Raw genomic sequence first — 20942 nt, 5'->3', positions numbered from 1 at the left:
CAAAATAGATTAAATGCTTCTCTTTTAATTTTCATTTATTATTTTAGTTTTTTAATGTCAATTTCTCTTTTTATTCCATAGCATCAAGATCCAGCATTTTTTGGCCAGAATTCCCTTTTGGTTAATTCATCAAGGCACTATTTGAATATTCGCTATACCTTATTACCTTTCCTCTATACTCTGTTTTACAAAGCCCATGTGTTTGGAGAAACGGTAGCAAGGCCCGTTCTTCATGAGTGAGTACCATATTCAAGAATTTTAGTATCTTTCAAATTATATTAAGACATATATGGAAAAATTAATAGAGAGTAATCAAGATGTCAAATAGATTTCTGCTTTTTTTACATTCATATAAATCATTTGATGAACTATAGAATGATAGTAAATAAATATAATTAATTTAATGAATTAGACAAGATTAAGATAGAAATGTAGGAATTGAATAGAATTTAAAAGGAAAATAATAGAGCAGCCCGGGTGGCTCAGCGGTTTGGTGCCGCCTTCAGTCCAGGGTGTGATCCTAGAGACCCAAGATCGAGTCCCATGTCAAGCTCCCTACACGGAGCCTGCTTCTCCCTCTGCCCATGTCTCTGCCTCTCTCTCTCTGTTTCTCTTTGTGTCTCTGATGAATAAATAAATAAATGAAATCTTTAAAAAAATAAATAAAAGAATAATACATAGACTATACTAGAGAAATTATACTAGTAAGATTAAATGTGCAGTTATTGAAGATACATTATGTATATAGTCAAAATCATTTAAATAAAGATGAAGAGTATAGTATAGTTGCCCAGCAATTAACTGTGTCTGTCTTTGTATATCTTGAGCAAAGCAGGACCTTTCCTCAAGAAATGACTAAAGACTCTTTCAAATCCAGGTTAAAACAGGAATTTATAATGAAAAATTTCAAGGGAAGAAAGTAGAATATGAAAGATTTCTGGTAGAATTAAGCACACTAATTGTTTACTACAAATAACAAGTAACCTTATCGTGTCTGATAGATTATTTTGAGCCCAGATAAACTAATTTCCTCCTCCTTCCCTCATTTCTTCCCTCTCTCCTTTCCTTCCTTTCTTCTTTCTTGAGAATCGTAGATTCAAAATGACATGTCAAACAAGTAAAATTTAAGCTAATAATCATTCATAGGAAAAAAATGAAATGATAAACTAAACAAGGAATTTGGATACATTTATTTTTTACCTTTATATTGTAAACATTGTCATAATGTGAATTGCCATTCTTAGGTTTTATGATGACAGAGAAAGCTGGATTGAGGACACTCAGTTCTTATGGGGCCCTGCGTTACTTATTACTCCCGTCTTAAAAGAGGTAGATTTTACAATTTTAATAAATTTATTGCTTTAAATTGTTTGAATAATTGTTCAGTAACATTACTGTTTCAACATGATAAATGCTGAATTCTAAAATGTAGAGGAAATTCTGAAAAATTATAAAAATGTGAGGTAAATTTATGCTTTTTAAATATATAATGTGTAACTGGGGAGAAGGAAATTATGTAAGATTAATATTTTTTCTAAAAAAGAAAGCTTTATTTATGGAATTAAGTCAAATCTCACAAAATAACAATGAACTCTCATTTAACTAGACAAGTTGAAATTTTGCTAAATTGTAAATAAAGGGGAACTTGAAAGGCAACTCAGTTTGTGGAAATATTGAAAATATAATGGAGTGAGATTTTTGGCTTTTATCTATTGTTTAGAAGTCTATATGGACATGGAAATATACAGAAATGAATGTATACACATTTGCAATTACCATGTAGATTATGACAATAGAAATGCATTTTTTATTTGCTACTTAAATTAATTTCAACTCTTCTTTTAGTGTGTTTAATATTATTATATTATATAAAATTAGTAAAATAGTCTTTTGATTTTTATTTATAGGAAATATTGGACTTGATAGTACAAAGAAAGTTTTTGCTTGAATATTAAAACCCAACTCTATTTGATCTGATACTCTTCTGATAAATATTAAAGTAAACAAGTGAAAACATATAAATTATCCTGCTTTATTTTAGGGAACAGATACAGTGAGTGCATACATCCCTAATGCTACTTGGTATGATTATGAAACTGTAAGTAACCTTAATATAATAATTGACTCACAAGTATTATACGGTCAAACATCTGTACGTGGAAACCTAATTCCCAACACACAGCATATCTACTTTCGGCATTTGTGTTATTATTATAAAAAAGAATAATTCCAAATTTGAATAATGTGTGAAATTTGTGAAAGTATATATGTTTATTGCATATGAGCAAGTAAGTCTGCTTACTTGTGATTCATACAAAGTTATATTCTTTAGAGTAAAAGTTATTCATTTTTAAATTGTGGAAATAAAAGTCAGAAGTAATTTTAGGAAGGAGTGGTGACATTTTAATGCTTTTCCTACATTACATATTGACAATAATTTAGTATTGAGGTGATTCTAAGCATTTGTTTTTACATGGCACATTCAAAAGTTTGGGAAAGTTTTTCACCTCAAACTTGAAAAGGCAACATTGTAGCTTCATATACAACATATTTTTTTAATTGCTAAAATTCCTTGAAAAGTATTTATTTTATTTATTTTTTTTTAAAGTTTTTTTTTTATTTATTTATGATAGTCACAGAGAGAGAGAGAGAAGCAGAGACATAGGCAGAGGGAGAAGCAGGCTCCATGCACCGGGAGCCTGATGTGGGATTCGATCTTGGGTCTCCAGGGTCACGCCCTGAGCCAAAGGCAGGCGCCAAACCGCTGCGCCACCCAGGGATCCCGAAAAGTATTTATTTTAAAAGGTATTATTTTGCATATCACTTATATTTGCTAAGCAGACTCTATTTTTATAGAAACAATGATTTTTAAAAGGTTTTTAAAGATATGCTTAATTTTAAACCAAAACAAAGAATAAAAATAAGACTAATTAAGAACATTAATTATTGTAGAGGAGAAATTGACTTCTCTAAATTTTAAAAATCTTTTTGAAAAAGTGAACTTATTTTTCTCCTGTTTTGTTCAGTAAACTGAAGAAAAAAAGTTTTTTCCAAGGTTAGAAAAGAGCATGTTAATATTCATTTAGATGACATGAATTGCTCACAGTAAAAATTATTTAGATGTGTAAAATTGAACTCTTGTGAGATGGGATTAAAGTCTTCACTAATAAAAAAATATTTTTAACTTCCAAATATTAGGGTGCAAAAAGGCCATGGAAAAAACAGCGTGTTAATATGTATCTTCCGGGCGACAAAATAGGATTACATCTTAGAGGAGGTTATATTATCCCCATTCAGCAACCTGCTGTAACTACAACTGCAAGGTAAAATGAAATTTCATTAACTGAAATATGAAATATAATTCAAGTTTTTATATTTCATATTTTATTAAGAGTCAAAGATTAATGTTTGGTTATTTTCACCAGAAGATATTTGATATATGGAGGGAATTTTTTTTGAGGGAATTCTTAAATATAGTCATTTATAAAAGAAGATTCAAATTATATAACATTGTTACAAATTTCTTGATTAAAAAAATGAATGTAATTAGATTATAAATTTTTTCCTATGCCAAAAATGTATTTGCATTCTCTATAGAATATGTATAATTAAAATTAATTGCTTATTCTTGATAAAATTATGAAAAATTATAGTAAGTTATATAATGGTTGAAAGTGTCCATTACATACTTAGATTTTCAATACATAAGTGTCACGATGGTTTTTCTTTCTGCTAAAATGTTTTACTTTTAATATGATAAATGAGATGGATAATTCTGTTTAGGGAAAGAACTAGATAGAAACTAAGTTCAGTAAGAATAAAATCCAGAAACATTTAGAATAAAAGAAGAATCTTGAAAATTCTAGTGTTCTAGCTTGCACCATTCATTCTGGGTACAAGGGCACAGGAGGAGTTATATTAAATACACATATTTCTCCATATTCTGCAGCCCCCCAAGGGATAGTCACTGTCTATTACTTCTCCTGCTGTGTTTTCTTCATAATATTAAGAATATCTAGAATTTTTTATTTACTTTATCTTGTATGTAGCATGTCCACTCCCTTTGACTATAAATTCCATTAAGGCAGGGACTTGACTTTCCCTGCTTTAGTCCCCAAACCAATAATAAATATCCAGTCCATAATATATTCTCTAGTTTTGCTGAATATTTGTTGAAGGAATACGTAAGTGAATGAATGTGTGCTAGTAATTAATTATTTTGACATTCTAGAATTGCTTACTTTCAGACTGAAACTGTTCCATGAGTGTCTTCTCCAAAAAACTAGTTTTACTCTAGAGCTGTATTGAACAAGAGAGACATACACTTTGGTGAGCATGCAGGATGGAATATGTTCTGTATAGAGCAGTTGCCTGAACTGTATAGCCTTAGGGATACTATTTTAGATTTAAAAACCTATAGTAATAGAGAAAAAAATTGTATTCATCATATCTCATTTCTCATGATAGAATTAGCCTATTTGTAAGATTATTAGATATTCCACTAAGGATTAAATTTTTTTCATATTGTACTTTTCTTTATTATGTATGTAAGACGTAGCCTTGATAAATCGCATGGTAGAGTTAATTGAGATGTGCAAGTATATGTTGAATGTATTTTGCATTCATAAGGTATATTTAATTTTTCTTCTTTGAAGTATTGTTATGCTGTTTCAATTTTGTTGGTATCTTAGCCACCATGAAATTCCATATTACATTTGTTATATATATTTCTTTCATTTATTTTATATGTTTTATAAATATGTAAATTATTTCTCTTATGAAAAAATTAAGAAACAGACATGAATTTCATTGATAACTATGTTGTCATATGAATGCAGAACTCCTATGTATCCATTAGGTTGAAATGAACTTATTTATATGATATTTCACTAGTATAAATATATTTTGAATCTTATATACAAACTTACTTCACAGCCGAAAGAACCCTCTAGGACTTATAGTTGCATTGGATGACAATAACATAGCAAAAGGGGACTTTTTCTGGGATGATGGAGAAACTAAGAGTAAGTCTCAATGTGATATGCTTTTAAATGTTCATTCTTATGATGGGAGAATTGACTTTTATTGATATAACATCACATCTATTTAAAAATGTCACGTTTTATTTTTTAATTATTGGTTTTATTTATCTTAGGGGATTAGGTTGCTTTATGAAATTTAACATTGTTCTTTAAATTATAGATATTTAATTATAATATTTTTGTCTATTGGTTCATTGTAAAAGTCTTTGACAAGTATAGATATCTTTATTAGATTATAACTTCTAGTTAGATGAGTTAATAAATTCAGACATAAATTTTTCATCATGTTTTCAATTCTCTTAAATTATTGTAGTGGTTAAAAACTAAAATTTTAGTACTGTAAAAGATACCTTCACATTTTAAATTTTGTTTAATTAATGTTAAATTGTTTGAGGTAAGAATGTTATCATATAAATGTTTCACAATTTAATTAATAAATATCTTTAATTTTATTTCATGAGCTCCAAACTTGAGAAGGCAGTACCCAAGTGAATAAAAAATGAGCCTTTTCTTTTTTTTTTTGCTAATTTATAATTATTCTATAGTAAATTTATCTGTTTAGATTTGGTCAATTACAATTACCCTCATAAATTTGTGGGTTTTTTATCCTATTTCTTTTAATAGAAGACTAAGGTATATGTGTTGTATATGTGTGTACAAAAAATTATGGTTTGGCTACTGTTTTAGCTCAGTACTTCCCAGATGTATTAAAGAATATCCCAAGGACACTTGAGTGTGGCTCAGTCTGTTAAGCATTTGATTTCAGCTTAGGTCATGATCTCAGGGTTCTGGAATTCATCCCTACCTCAAGCCTCCCCGCACAATGCAAGTCTCCTCTCTCTCCCTCTGATCCTTCCTCCTGCTGTTTTTCTCTTTCTATCTCTCTCTCTCAAATAAATAAAGTCTTAAAAAAAAAAAAAAAGAACATCCCATATGTCTCTATATGTGTGTGAAACATCCAAACTTCTCTAGTTTAACTTCAAGAAATAGTCTATGTATTTGTGTGCTGTCTTATAATTTGAAAATATGGAATCTATGAAAAAGTTCATGTTTTTTTTTAAGGCTTATCTATGAAAATATAGATTACCACAATATATCTGCTTCACCTTTGGTCTTCTCTTGTCAGTTGATGATTCCAATTCTACAAGATGCTAAAAACTTTAGTTGACTATTCTCTCACAACCTAGAAATATCTCTTGGTCAACCATGACCTGGGTTCTCTCATCAGTTCCATCACTATCACTACTATCTTCCATTTTAATTCCTATAATATCTTCCTAACTGGTCTGTCTATAGTTCTTGTCAAATCCCATTTACATTTATAATGTAAATTTATAATCCAGCAGGTGGAGTACTCATTTTAAAAGATAACTCAAATCATCACACCTCCACTCAAAACCCCCTATGATTCTCCATTTTATTCAGTTAGAAGCCATACTCTTAACCGACCTAGACCACTCACCAGCTTGCTGTTTTTGCACGTATGCACACACACATACACACACACATATCCCCTACTGCTCTCTAGTTCTCATTCTACTCCAGCACAACAGCCTTCTAGCTCTATCTCAAATGCCTTACAGCTTAAGCACTGTAGGGTGAGCTCTCCTATGAAAATAGGTTCCAAACATTTACTACATAGAAGTTTCTTAAGATTGGATTCCTGCTGAATTAAATTATTTTATTGCTGAGATAATCCCTGTATTGGTAGCATGTGGGTCTTGATTTTAAGGTTACTCTTTTTTTCTCAAATTATATAAATATACTCAATATATTTCTTTCTATATAAAAATATACATTGATTATTTACTTTCATATAGGAAAATGGTTAAAAAGATGGATAGGATTCAATTAATCATCTAATATGGTATCTACATAGTTATGTGCTGTGAAAAGTTAAAATCAGAGTTTTCTAAATAATCAAATTGTAAATAAACATAACAATAAAATGACTTCAGTTCTGATTTTGATTTTTTTTTCAGATTTTGATTTTGATTTCATTAACTAGGATTAAAATTTTAGATAAATTAATGTTGGAAATATATATAAATTCTCAGATTCCTTTTACTTTTTACTTTCTTTCTAATTATTTTAGCGATAATCTTCGGTTTCTCTGTTAAAGAAACATGTTAAAAAATTCTATTACATAGATAGTGTGGCAAATAATTGTCTTCCATTTTCCTCATTAAATTTTATTTCAGTCTACATCTACAGATTCACTTTATTGCCTCAAACAATGAAAAAAAATTAAAGATTGTATTTATTTATTCATGGGAGATACACACAGAGAGGCAGAGACACAGGCAGAGGGAGAAGCAGTCTCCATGTAGGGAGCCCACTACTTGGGACTTGCTCCTGGGTCTCCAGGATCAGGCCCTGAGCTGAAGGCGGCGCCAAACCGCTGAGCCACCAGGGCTGCTCCTGAAAAGAGAAAAATTAAAATATGCAAAATAAAATCGTAGTGTCCCATATTTTCCAAAGATAATTGAATATTATATGGTTTACTAGAAAGAGATAAAATATTCAAAAGAATTAATTTATAATGACTATATTTTACTATAAGTTTCTTTTCTCTTAACTTCCAGAAATATTTTAGCCATCTTTGAAAAATTCAAGTAGGCACATATGTATTCATTACCTTTACTTACTGAGATAATACACTGCCAAGATTGTTTTGTATACAAGAGATTAAAAATTTAATTTGAAAAGATAATTTTTTGATTTGCTTCATTAATAAAACTATCTTTCTTTATAATTTAAAAGATTTATTTATTTATTTATTTATTTATTTACTTGAGAGGGTGTGGATGTGGGCATCAGCGCATGCGTGCAAGTGGGGAGAGAGGCAGAAGGAGAGGGAGAAGGGGAAGTGGACCGCCCATGGACCACAGAGTCTGACCTGAGGCTCAATCTCAGGCCCTGAGACCATGACCTGATCCTAAATCAAGAGTCGGATGCTCAACCAACTGAGCCACCCAGTCACCCCTAAACAGTATCTTTTTTTTTCAAATATCTTAAATGTTTTTGTTGTATAACTATAAAAATAGAGGATTTAACTAATAGAGTGAAGAATTACATTTTGATTTAATAATGCCGTTTTTTTTTTCCCATTTCAGATACCGTACAAAATGGCAATTACATTTTATATACTTTTTCAGTTTCCAATGTAAGTATTCTTCTTGGACACACAGCCAAACATCTATCTTCCTAATGCAGAGTTATGCTTTTATCGTGGAATTCTATTTGTTAAGATGTTTACATGTACCTTCCGATTTCAATGGAAAGGAATGAAATAAATTGTTAAATTTTTAAATTTAAGTTGTTAAATTATAAATACATTGTTACCTTAAATGTTTATATTTAAACATAATACATAAGTTTGTAATTATGAGATTGATGCACAAAAATCTCCAAACATCTTAAAGTGCTGTGTCTATTTCAAATGATATGTAGGAAAAAAGTGTCAACATACTTGAAAATGGTTTACTATATCAGTCACAGTAATAATTGTTATTAATTATGAGAGAGGATGAAACATCTACACACAAGGCTAAATTATAATAAATGATAGCAATAGTTTTCGTAGATGTTGGATTTCTTCATATATTCTTTATTCGAAAGCTGTTATCCTTCATCAACAAAGGCTAGAATGAGAAGAGATATATATGAGTTGTATCATGAATAATTCAAGTTATCTCTGAAAATAAATTTTATAGTATAGGCTATTTGGAAGTGGAGAGCTGGTGGGAATGGAAGGATGGTTCTTTTTCTGTTTCATACCTGTATTGTTTTTTCAAGTTTGCATCCAATGACTTTCTACTTAATATATACTGTTATGTATTTCTTTACAGAACAAATTAGATATTATATGCACACATTCATCATACCAGGAAGGAACCACTTTAGCATTTGAGACTATAAAAATCCTTGGGTTGATAGATTCTGTTACACAAGTTACAGTGGTGGAAAATAATCAGCCAATGAAGAATCACTACAATTTTACTTATACTGCTTCCAACCAGGTAAATTAAAAATTTTAAAATATTTTGGCTGTCATATATTCTCACATTTAACATTGCGTAACCATTCAGTCTCTTGGTTTTGTGACTTTTTTTCTTCATGACATTCCTTTTTCTCCCCCTTTTGCTACCAATATTCCATTTTAGGTCATTCCAATTTCAGATATCAACATGAAAAGGACTCCTTACTGCTTCTCCATATTTCATTTTATCTTGGATATCTCTTATATATTCCTTCTTAATATTTTATCATACCATTTTCTTACTCTGAAGAAGTTGCATACAGTAAAGGTTCTAAATGCTTTAGCTTCTCATTTAGTACTCTTTAAGATATTGATATAATCCCTTTCTTCAGTCATTCCCTATGCTGTCTTCTCCTTTCAAGAACTCTCAGTGTCCTTGATATATCTTGTATTTTTTTGTTTGAATTTTTGTTTACATTCTTCTCTTCTAGTGCAATTGTAATTTTTGTCTCTTTTAAGATATGTACTAGAGAGGCACCTGGCCAGCTCACTCAGTAGAGCACATAGGACTCTTGGTCTCAGGGTTGTGAGTTCAAACTCCATGTCGAGTATAGAGATTCCTTAAAAATAAAATCTCAAGGGATACCTGGTTGGCTGAGTTGGTTAAGCGTCTTCCTTGGCTCAGGTCCTGAACCCAGGGTTCTGAGATTGAGCCCCACATCGAGCTCTCTACTCAAAGGAGATCCTGCTTCTACCTCTCCATCTCCCTGCTGCTCTACCTACTTGTGCTCTATCAAAATAAATGAATAAAATATCTTAATAAATAAAATAAAATAAAATAAAATAAAATAAAATAAAATCTGAAGATGAGTACTAGGGAAGGAAAAGGAGTTATAGGATAGGGCTTGAATTCCAGCCCTGCGATCTGTGCATTAAAACATATCAAAATAATCTCTTATCCCAGCTTCCTCACCTATAAAATGTAACATTTAAATCATAAATTTGCTTTGGGTAATAAATCACTGTATTTAAACTGGGCTGAAGGCGGCGCTAAACCGCTCAGCCACCTGGGCTGCCCAGAAGGTGGAAACTTAATCCAGTGAGCCACCCGGGTGCCCCTGAAGTGATTTTTATTGACATTTTTTCCCCACGATTCATATACAACGTAAATTACTGGTAATGTCAGCATAAATTCTGATTTACTTGAGACAATATTCTCTTAGAGTATATTTTTCTAATTCCTAAGTCCTCTGGCCAAGTTTTTCAGCTGGTAATTTTCATAAAAATTTGTATTAGCTAATCATTTTTATTTAGCAAAAATACTATAATATATATTATATTATATATATAATATATATATTCCTAGGACTGTAATAATTATTATAAATTAGACCATATAGCCCTACTAAAAACTTTACGACTCTAACAAAGATTATCAGGAGAGTATAATACAAAAATAATTTTATTTCATTTTTGCAATCTCAATTTATATCTGTGTCTGTATTTATGCTTATACAGAAAGATATATGAAAGTAAGTTGATATCAAAAAGTAAGCTATGAAGATGGAAGCTCTGGGATAAATTTTGCCCAAATTATTCTCAGGGTATAGAGACAACAAACATAACTTTTCAAAATCCTAATAATAGAAAGAATTATGTATTAGAATATATATATGTATATAATCATTGTCTAATTATTTTTTTCTTTTTTGCATCATGCCATGTTCTTTTCCTAACTTGTTCCTGAAATTAGAGGCAGAACTGAAGAAATACATATTTCCCTTTTCTGACTCTGGCGTCTTCCATATCAACTTAAGTGGTTAACTTCTCCCACCCTTGAGGGAACTAACATTTATTTCACACCTAATCTGCCCCAGACACTGTGTTAAGTGCTATGAATTTCATTTATCATGCATTCTGTATAGCAACACCCTTTAGTAGTAACCATCATCCCCATTTTATAGGGGGAGGAAATTGAAGATAATAGAGGATAGTCAATTTTCCCAAAGATTTATAAGCATTAAATGGCAGAACTGAGAACTGAACTCATGTCTGGATTTAGCAATAATGTCTTTCATTAATATTCTACAGTTTCTCATAGTTTTCTTGTCTTGAGGTTCTAGCCATTTTAGTGGCATGACATATTTTCCCCTTTCTCATCTCTTCTTTAAGTATTCTATTAAAAGTACAAATGATTTGTTTTGAAGAATTGCTGTGATTGCTACATTTTATAAGTGTTAAGTATTTTTAAATAATCCAGTGCTCACAAATATTCTTTAATGTTTCTTTGTCTTCAGAGTCTCCTAATTTACAATCTCAAGTTGAACCTTGGAGGAAACTTTACTGTTCAGTGGAATCAAAATTTCTCAGAAAATGAAAAGTTTAATTGTTACCCAGATGCAGACACTGCAACTAAAGAAAAATGTGAAGCACGTGGCTGTTTATGGGAAACGGTACTGAGAATTTTAATTATGATTCAGAATATGGCTTTTACATAAATATCTCAACGTAATGATTATGTATTATAATTTTAATTCTACAACATATGAACTAAATTCATCTAGAAAAACATTGGGAATTTGAAATTAGGACTTTGATGGATAATTTATTTTTACCTTAATTAATTCTACAAAGACATAGCTTAGTAAATGTCAGGCTAAATGAATGTGTAAATTGCTTTCCAGGCAGTTTGGACAGTGTGCCTTACTTTACTTAATAAAGTGTGCCCATTTTACTTAGTAAAGTAGTCCTCTATTTGTTGGACTCGTTAGATGTTGTCTATAGCCGACTAGCTTAATTTACTAAGGTATTATACCACTAGGAGACAGTTTTTCAAAAGCGTTGTCTAAAGTTATTAAAACTTCTGAAATTGATGCATTATTATAAGTTCTACTAAGGGATAATTTCTAGCCAGTTATTTTGGTCATTCATTCAACAGAATGATGATTTGGTTAAACAAGACACGATTTATTTTTCTCTTGCAAAAAAAAGAGAGTCCCACACCTAATATACTGGCCTCTCAATGTCATCAATTTCTTATGATAATCTATTTCTTTTTATCCTCAAGGTTGTATTATGTCTTCTGTCATTATGTAGGCATTCCAAGCCCATAGGTAGAAGGAAGAAGGGCATCCTATTTTAATCAGCTTATACTCTTTTCTTTTAAAGAGGTTTTAGAGATCATATATAACTTCCTCAGAAGTGGCTGGGACATGTAGATGGGCATGTTGCTTCTCCCAGTTTAATAAATAAGAAAGATGGGAGAATGGGCTATTATAAGGCAACTAGCCCTCAGTACCACTATTTATCATTCTTTTTCTTAGGTCTTCGCTTCCACCCTTATATAAACCAATTACATTTTTTTTTAAACCAATTAACTTTGATCTTTGGCCACAGTTCCTATTCAAATACTGGTCAGGATATTATTGACCAGTATAAGGACCAGTCATGAAATAAGGAATGATATAGTTTCATTATAAGTAAAAGAAAAGAACTTTAAGTACAGGCCCTTTGAGGGCTGTTGTAGAGCCATTTTACACACCAAAGTCAATAGTCAATATGAATAGAACAAGCATGAAATCAAAATTTATGTGTAACATACTTAATTTTTGCAAAGACAACAGAATCATTCTATTTTCTGTTGAAAAGCTATGACATTTGATTCTCTTCCTCTATTGGTCTGTCTTTAGAGTCAAAATATAAAATTATATATAACGTTTTAGTATATGGTGTTTTGGGTTGCATAATAGGTATTTTGTGTAGTGATTATAATTTTATTTTAGTATTAAATAACAAAATTTATAAATTATACATGTGATTAAACATGTCTACCTGTTTTGAAGAGATCAATGTAACGATGCTTACAATTTCTGGTAACAAACGTGTATCATGTTTTTAGTCTTTTAGCTCCAAAGCACCAGAGTGTTACTTTCCTAGACAATCCAACCCATATTTAGTCCGTTCAACTCAGTATTCATCAATGGGTATAACAACTGACCTGCAACTTAATCCTACAAGTGCTCGAATAAAGCTACCTTCTGAACCCATCTCAACTCTTCGTGTGGAAGTGAAATATCACAAAAATGATATGCTGCAGTTTAAGGTATGTTTAATATAAACTCTCCCAATCCATGACTTATCTCCCAAGATGAGATTCTGAATAGCTTAGATATTTCAATTTTAGTGTAATATTAAGGATTATAAATTTAGTTGGAGACATTTTGATTTTACAAAAATAAAGCCTTTTTCCTATACAACTCATAGCTAGGTGCTCAGTAAATAAGGCTTCTTATTTTTGCAACTTTGTGAATAATTAAACATGTACTGGTGATTTTAAAAACTATTGAATTCTTCTTAATACATAAATTACTTAGAATCGGACTATATTTATAGTACCATTAAAGTAAACAAAACAAAAAAATTAACAAAACAGGATACTATTTCCATTATTTTTAAATAGTGACCTGAATTTTCAGACCAATGCAGCAGATCTAAAATTTTTTTTTCATTAAATAGTACATTTACTGGTTATTTTCTTAAATTGAAGTATAGTTGGCACAAAATGTTGAATTGGTTTGAGGTGTACAAAGTAGTGATTTCACAAATCTATGCATTATGCTATGTTCAACAGAAGTGTAGCTACCATCTGTCACCATATAACCTTATTACAGTACATTCCCTAAACTGTACCTTTCATCTCCCTAATGTATTCATTCCACAATTGGAAGTCTGCATCTCCCAAGCCCTTTCACCCACTTTGTGGAAGCCTCCACTCCTCTTGTCTGGCAACAATCAGTTTATTCTCATTATTTTTACTTAAGAGCTCCAAGGGAGTCCATTAAGAAAACTATTAAAAATGATACGAAGATCAGCAAAATGACTAGATGTAAAATATCTCCAAAAAAATGTTTTGCTGTATGCTATCATTCACTGTTTAGAAATTGAAATGGAGGCAAGTCCTATTAGTAAAATCAAATGAGAAAAACAATCAAATTAGCAACAAAAAATATCAAAAATCATAGGAGTAAATTGTTTATAAGAAAAAGACTTAGAAGGTGTTGATAGATTTTTAAAAAGATTTATTTATTTATCTAAGAGAGAAAGCATACACCTGCATACTTTTGCTCCAACAAGATGGAGTGGGGGGGAAGAGGGAAAGTCTCAAGCAGACTCCCTGCTGAGCAAGGAGCAGTATTCAGGGCTGATCTGAAGGCCCTGAGATCACCATCAACCTGGGCCAAAAACAAGAGTTCAATGCCCAACTGATTGTACCATCTAGGCACTCCCCCAAAAAAGTGTTGATAGATTTTAAATAACCTTATGAAAACAAGCAAATTTTAAAAATCCCAATCCTGTTTTTTTTAAGTTTACTCATTTTCTTTAAGTTCATCTGGAAAAACAAACCTATGATAATGGCAATAGTTAAAATGCAGAAAAAGAAGACATAAAATTTACAGAATTTAAACAGTACTGAACTACAGCCAGAATTACCTGAAAGTTTATTGAAAGAAGATAGCATAAAAGATATATGTGTGTGTGTATAAAAGATGTGCTTGTGTATATACAAAATCAACCAAACATAAGCTCAGAAAAAAAAATAGCTACATTTATATCTTGCATCTGCCTAGTGAAAACCTTTCAAACCACGGATACAAAAATATAAATTCCACAGATAAAAATCTATATTTTCTCACATAACGATTAAATATATTTCAACATCAACAAACACTATAAACAATTAGAAGGCAAACAAAAAATGGATAAGTATTTGCCACATACATGACAGAAACCAAGCAATTACAACTCATGTAACCAAAAAAAAAAAAAAGGTTAAGACCTCCTAAGCAGACATTTAATAGAAGAAATTAAATTTAGAGATAAAAATATTAAAATGCTTATATTAGTGGAAAATAAAAGGAACAAAAGGAGAGTTTAAAAAATGGGAAACCTAAATGTTGAATATCATGTAGAAAAAGGTTGATTCTCGTCAGCAAAGAAATACATGACAATTTAAAAAATGCTTTTAGTTTAATAGGAAATAGTATTAGAGTACACATTTTGGTAAGAATATTAATTAGTATACTATGTCTGGAAAATAGATATTAAAGACCCTACAAATTTTAGCACACTAATACTAGCCTAATACTATCACTTCTCAGAAATGTACTGGGGAAATAAAGACATGAATAAACATAAATAATCATTAATATTCATTGTAGGATCATACATGTGACCAGAAATACTGAAACAACTTCTGAGTCTAACCATGAAGTGGTAAATAATTCTGTATATCCACAAAGGAGAATATTTAGCTCTCATTTTTTGAAGATTTCTCATTGTATGGCAAAATGAATTATAAAATATTAAACAAATGATAAAATGCAGTTCATAATTTGATCTCAATACATGTGAATGAGGTTTCCTGTATAGATAATGGGCCATAGATACAGAATTAAGAATTATTAAACAAGAATTCTAATGTTCTTGTTTGAGGAATTATTTGAATTATTTGTTATTTACATGATGTTTTAACAATAAGAGTGAAACATTTATTTTCATTGTTTCTCTGCAATAGATTTATGATCCCCAAACAAAGAGATATGAAGTTCCAATACCTTTAAACATTCCAGACGTGCCAACAAGTACCTATGAAAATAGGCTTTATGATGTTGAAATCAGAGAAAATCCTTTTGGCATCCAGGTTCGAAGAAGAAGTACAGGAAGAGTTATGTAAGTGATTGAATTATTTGATATGAAGAATATTTTTATTTTAAGTTAGAGGGGAAAAGTAAGATTTTCACTGTGCTACAGTATCAGTCATCACACTGAAAAGGTTTTTATTTCTATTAAATAACTTTGCCTGTTTTAACATTTTTAAACCAAACAATTATCACACTCATGAGACTATCATTAAGGATTAGTAAAATTTCATCTACATTTTGGATGTGATTTCGTTATTATCACACTCATTCTTCTAATCAAGTTACAACCAAAATCAAGATTCCTCTTGAAAAGTATGTGTGTTAACAAAATAAGTATTTGGAAATGTATTATGTAAATATTTAATAAGAAATTAATTGAAGTTGAAGTTTATTAATTCTGAAATCTGACAATTAATACTATCTCCACCAGGTATTAATGAAAGGAAATTATGATATATACACCTGTCTATATTTTTATGTTACAATGAATAAATTTATGTAAAAAGATTATTTTTATTTTAGTAAAATGTAGAGCTTGTAGACAAACTATAGTATATTAAAAGAAAATTTTACTAATTTAAGCTTGCCATGCTTCTTTATAGAAGATGTCAGAATTTTTTCAGGTACTGTCAGGATGGATACAAATAATGAAGAAAATTATGTCTGTAGAGTTTTAAAAATTGTATGATGACAATATTTTTGTTTCAGAGGATAAGAAGTGAAGTCATTTTGTAAATGACTTCTGGTGCAATGGCATTATTTATTTTTATTTGGAAAGCATTATTTTTAGTAAATGGTTCTCCTAAATACTTAATATAGAAATTTATGTGTCCCAAATTATTTGTAATTATTACATTTATTTTTCCTTCCAACCTTAACTTCTTTTCTTCTTCCTTTACATTCTTGCAAATCACTAGAAAAACAATATATTCTCTGTAACACATTTCTTCTGGATTTATTTTTAAACACCAATTTTTATAAATACAAAATAAAAGAAGAAAATGATTGGGAGTAGTAATTAGGGAAAGCTTGGAATTAAAATATCCATCATGCCTTATAGTTTATTTTGATACTGATTTCATTTCATTCTATACATAAAAAAAGTTTACTGTGATTATCTCAAGGGAACAGGAAAACAGAACTTTTCATTTCTTGGAAATATATTACTTCTAGGTCATATTTATAACTTATTAATTTTATTAATAAGTTATATTAATATTAGTTATACTAATATTAATTTTATTTTTAAAGCAATATATATCTAAAGATAAACATATCATATTCATCTTATAATTTATTTTATTAATAATGTTTAATAAATGAAACATACTTTAGATATTCTCTAACTTAGTCAAAAGAAAAATGTAGTGGGATAGTTCTTGTCATTTGGGGTTTCAGTACAACAATAAGGTATATAGAGAAAAATATTACTGCTTTTCAGATAACCTAAGAAAGAATTACCAAGTATTTGTAGTGATAATTTGTATATATTTTCAGGATTAGAATTGTATTCTTTTCTTTTCAGTTGGGATTCTCAGCTGCCAGGATTTGCTTTTAATGACCAGTTTATTCAAATATCTACTCGCCTGCCATCAGAATATATATATGGTTTTGGGGAAGTGGAACATACAGCATTTAAGAGAGACCTGAACTGGAATACCTGGGGAATGTTCACAAGAGACCAACCCCCTGGTGTAGGTATCAATATTTGACCACTCCATGAGGCAGTTAAGACCATGATTAGGATCTCAGCAACTTCTCTGTAGGCCTAGACTTCAGTAATGAAGTAATGACAAGGGGGCCCCAGATTTGCTACTGTGATTTTCTAAAAAGCAAACAAAAAAGCCACAATAAATTACAGGTGAAGGCAGAGGACTGGATGGATAACATCCTTGATTACAGTGAAAAGTGAGGTGCAACCCATCCCTTATCCTCTCAACTATGTCGAACAAAATATTCAGATTCAGAATCCCCTGCCAAATCTACTTTAACTCTCAGCTTTTAGTAATTGACTAGAGTTGTCTTTGATTTTTTTTTTTACTCCTTTGATACTGATTTGATGCTAACATTTTCCTTTATGATACCCAGCTACAGGTGTGCATTTTTATGAGGCCATACTATTAGTTACATCTGTAGAAAATGTTTTTATATACTCATGTCACTTTTCCCAATGTTTTGTCTTATTAATGGAATACATTTCATGAATATTTAATGCATTGCACAGCTGATATTAACTGTAATTTTTCTAACCATATCATGAAAAAAACATGTTTTAATAAAACATACTAGCTCATTTCCATTTTTCACACATTATTTGATCTAAAGGATATATTCAGTATGAGATTTTAAGTGTACTGGGGTGCCTGGGTAGTTCAGTCTGTTAAGCTCTGCCTTCAGTTCAGTTCATGATTCCTGCGATTGAGCCCCACATAGGGCTCCCTGTTCAGTGGGGAGACTACTTCTCTTTTCTGCTTGTGTTCTCCCTCACTTTCACTTATTATCTCTGTCTTTCTCAAATAAATACAGAAAATCTTTAAAAATAAATACATAAATGTGTATACTATTGCAAACACTTATTGTGAGGTGCTTAAACAGCTTAATTCAAACTTAGTTTATAAAGGCTGTTTTTATTTGTATCAACTTGACAGTATGTTTTACAAAATGTATTTTTTTAGGGATGCCTGGGTAGCTCAGTGGTTGACCATTTGCCTTTGGCTCAGGAAGTGATCCCAGAGTCACAGGATCAAGTCCTACATTGAGCTTCCTGCATGGAGCCTGCTTCTCCCTCTGCCTATGTCTCTGCCTCTCTCTCTCTGTGTCTCTCATGAATAAATAAATACAATATTTTAAAAATGTATTTTAAAAACTATGCAACCTAAGTATTGGCATCATTAGTTTAATATCATCTTGATTCCCAATATATAAATCTTTCACATGTTAATTACTGGGATACAGTGTGAATCAAAGAGGTTTCTTTCTTTCTTTCTTTCTTTCTTTCTTTCTTTCTTTCTTTCTTTCTTTCTTTCTTCTTTCTTTCTTTCTTTCTTTCTTTTTCTTTCTTCTTTCTTTCTTTCTTTCTTTCTCTCTCTCTCTCTCTTTCTCTTTCTTTCTTTCTTCTTTCTCTTTCTTTCTTTCTTTCTTTCTTTTCTTTCTTCTTTCTTCTTTCTTTCTTCTTTCTTTTCTCTTTCTTTCTTTCTCTCTTTCTTTCTTTCTCTCTTTCTTTCTTTCTTTCTTTCTTTCTTTCTTTCTTTCTTTCTTTCTTCTTTCTTTCTTTCTTTCTTTTTAGAGACAGAACACAAGCAAGAGTTATGGGGGTGGGGCAGGGGAGTAGAGAGAGAAAGTAGAGAGAGAATCACAAGCCCACTCGAGCCTCGATCTCATGGCCCTGAGATTGACCTGAGTTGAAATCAAGAGTTGGAGACTTAACTGACTGAGCCACCCTCGTGCCCCTAAAGATGTCAGTTTGATTAGGGATCATTAACTTAAAGGTTTTGTGACTTTTGACAATTCACTTCATGACCCTGAGTATAAATTTTTTATACTGAAAAGTGAAAAGATCTAGCTGAGAATGAAATTAAATGTTTTGTAAACTATTATATAAACAAGATATTATCATTTAAAATATTATCATAAAAATAAACATAGGTATTACCATATAAGTTATTTGTAAGTTTGAATACTTTCATCTTTTTAATTATTTCTAGGAAATTTCAAAATGAAACTTCAAAAATGAAGTTCCAATTTATAGATAAGATATACCTGTTGAAGGAAACCCAACTACCCTAATGGTTTTTACATCAGTTAATGTGACAGTATTTGTGGGTTACATGAATTTTCATGTACAGAATTACAAATCTGTACATGAATTTGTATGCTCTAAAGCAGTAATGGTTCAAATAATAGAGATTATTTTCTAAAGGAAATATATTTATTTTAATTTAAGCATAGTTTTGTGTACAAAGAGGAACTTTAAATTCATATAGGCTCAATCTTATGATTAATTTAAATATTACTTTGACAAAACTCATATGCTATTTTTAAATATTATGCTCTTATTAAATATTTATATTATGTTTAATTTTTTATTTTAGTATAAACTTAATTCCTATGGATTTCATCCCTATTACATGGCTCTGGAAGACGAAGGCTATGCTCATGGAGTTTTATTACTTAACAGCAATGCAATGGGTAAAACAATCATTTGTTGAAATTCTCATATTTTATGTGACTCTTTAGTAAACTAATATCTTATATGTAAATAAACATGTAATCATATTTTGAATTTCCAGATGTTACATTTCAGCCAACTCCTGCTCTAACTTACCGTGTGATTGGAGGAATCTTGGACTTTTATATGTTTTTGGGCCCAACTCCAGAAGTTGCAACAAAGCAATACCATGAAGTATGATTATATAATTTTTTAAAGTTTTCTTTGTAAAATAGAGTAACTCTCTTAGTTCACAAATAATTTTTTTTTCTCCAAAGGTAATTGGCCGACCAGTCATGCCACCTTACTGGGCTTTGGGATTCCAAATATGTCGTTATGGGTACAGAAATACTTCACAAGTTCAGCAAGTATATGATGAGATGGTGGCTGCTCAGATCCCCTATGTATGTATATTAGTTTTAAAACAGTGTTAAATGTGTTATCTATTAGAGCAAAATGAAGTAAATAAATAGACTTTAAAATTAAGCATTTGGCAATAATTGATACTTAGTTTTTTTGTAGCATCTAATGACTTGGTTATGAGATTTTTATAAAGTGTCTTTATTAGATGAAGGAAAAGGGATAATACCATTCCTTTTTCTCCTTTCTCTCTAGTCCATGACCCTCAGTTGTACTAAACAAGACATTGTGCACTTGGTTTTCTCTCACAAACTTTGAGTTGCCTAAGAGTCAGATATATTTCCCATATTTTCTTTATATGAGAATAAGACTCCACAGAAACCTACTTCATCAACTTATGTGACAAATTATGGAGAAGACATTGGAGATGAAACTGAATGATTTTTGCCCTGGAATAGGTGAATGTTAGAACACAGAACTATTCAGTAAACTAAATATTATCGAGTCTCTAGAAACATTCATCCCTGTGATTTTATTTTTTAGAAAGATTAAGGAATACCAGGTGTCTTTCTGGGAGCACTTAAACAGTGAAATCCAGAATGCTTGGTATATAAGTACTCACTCAAAGAAGAATAAGGGCCTCATTATAA

At 30.6% G+C, this 20942-nt stretch overlaps 1 protein-coding gene across 1 annotated transcript in view; it reads left to right on the top strand.

The window, feature by feature from the left end:
- Positions 1–20942, top strand: part of SI (sucrase-isomaltase) — an 88397-nt gene that overhangs the window by 30536 nt on the left and 36919 nt on the right. Inside the window, exons 18-31 of the mRNA XM_077880193.1 lie at positions 82–236; positions 1245–1329; positions 2042–2098; positions 3199–3323; positions 4936–5024; positions 8159–8208; positions 8894–9064; positions 11322–11477; positions 12923–13126; positions 15599–15753; positions 17251–17419; positions 19817–19913; positions 20015–20127; positions 20211–20336. Coding sequence (XP_077736319.1) covers positions 82–236; positions 1245–1329; positions 2042–2098; positions 3199–3323; positions 4936–5024; positions 8159–8208; positions 8894–9064; positions 11322–11477; positions 12923–13126; positions 15599–15753; positions 17251–17419; positions 19817–19913; positions 20015–20127; positions 20211–20336 — 1752 coding nt within the window. The remainder of the gene's footprint in view (positions 1–81; positions 237–1244; positions 1330–2041; positions 2099–3198; positions 3324–4935; positions 5025–8158; positions 8209–8893; positions 9065–11321; positions 11478–12922; positions 13127–15598; positions 15754–17250; positions 17420–19816; positions 19914–20014; positions 20128–20210; positions 20337–20942) is intronic.

This window comes from Canis aureus, chromosome 31, assembly GCF_053574225.1.
Source record: "Canis aureus isolate CA01 chromosome 31, VMU_Caureus_v.1.0, whole genome shotgun sequence".
In the NCBI taxonomy this organism is placed as follows: Eukaryota; Metazoa; Chordata; class Mammalia; order Carnivora; family Canidae; genus Canis; species Canis aureus.
This window is presented reverse-complemented; position numbering and strand designations above follow the sequence as displayed.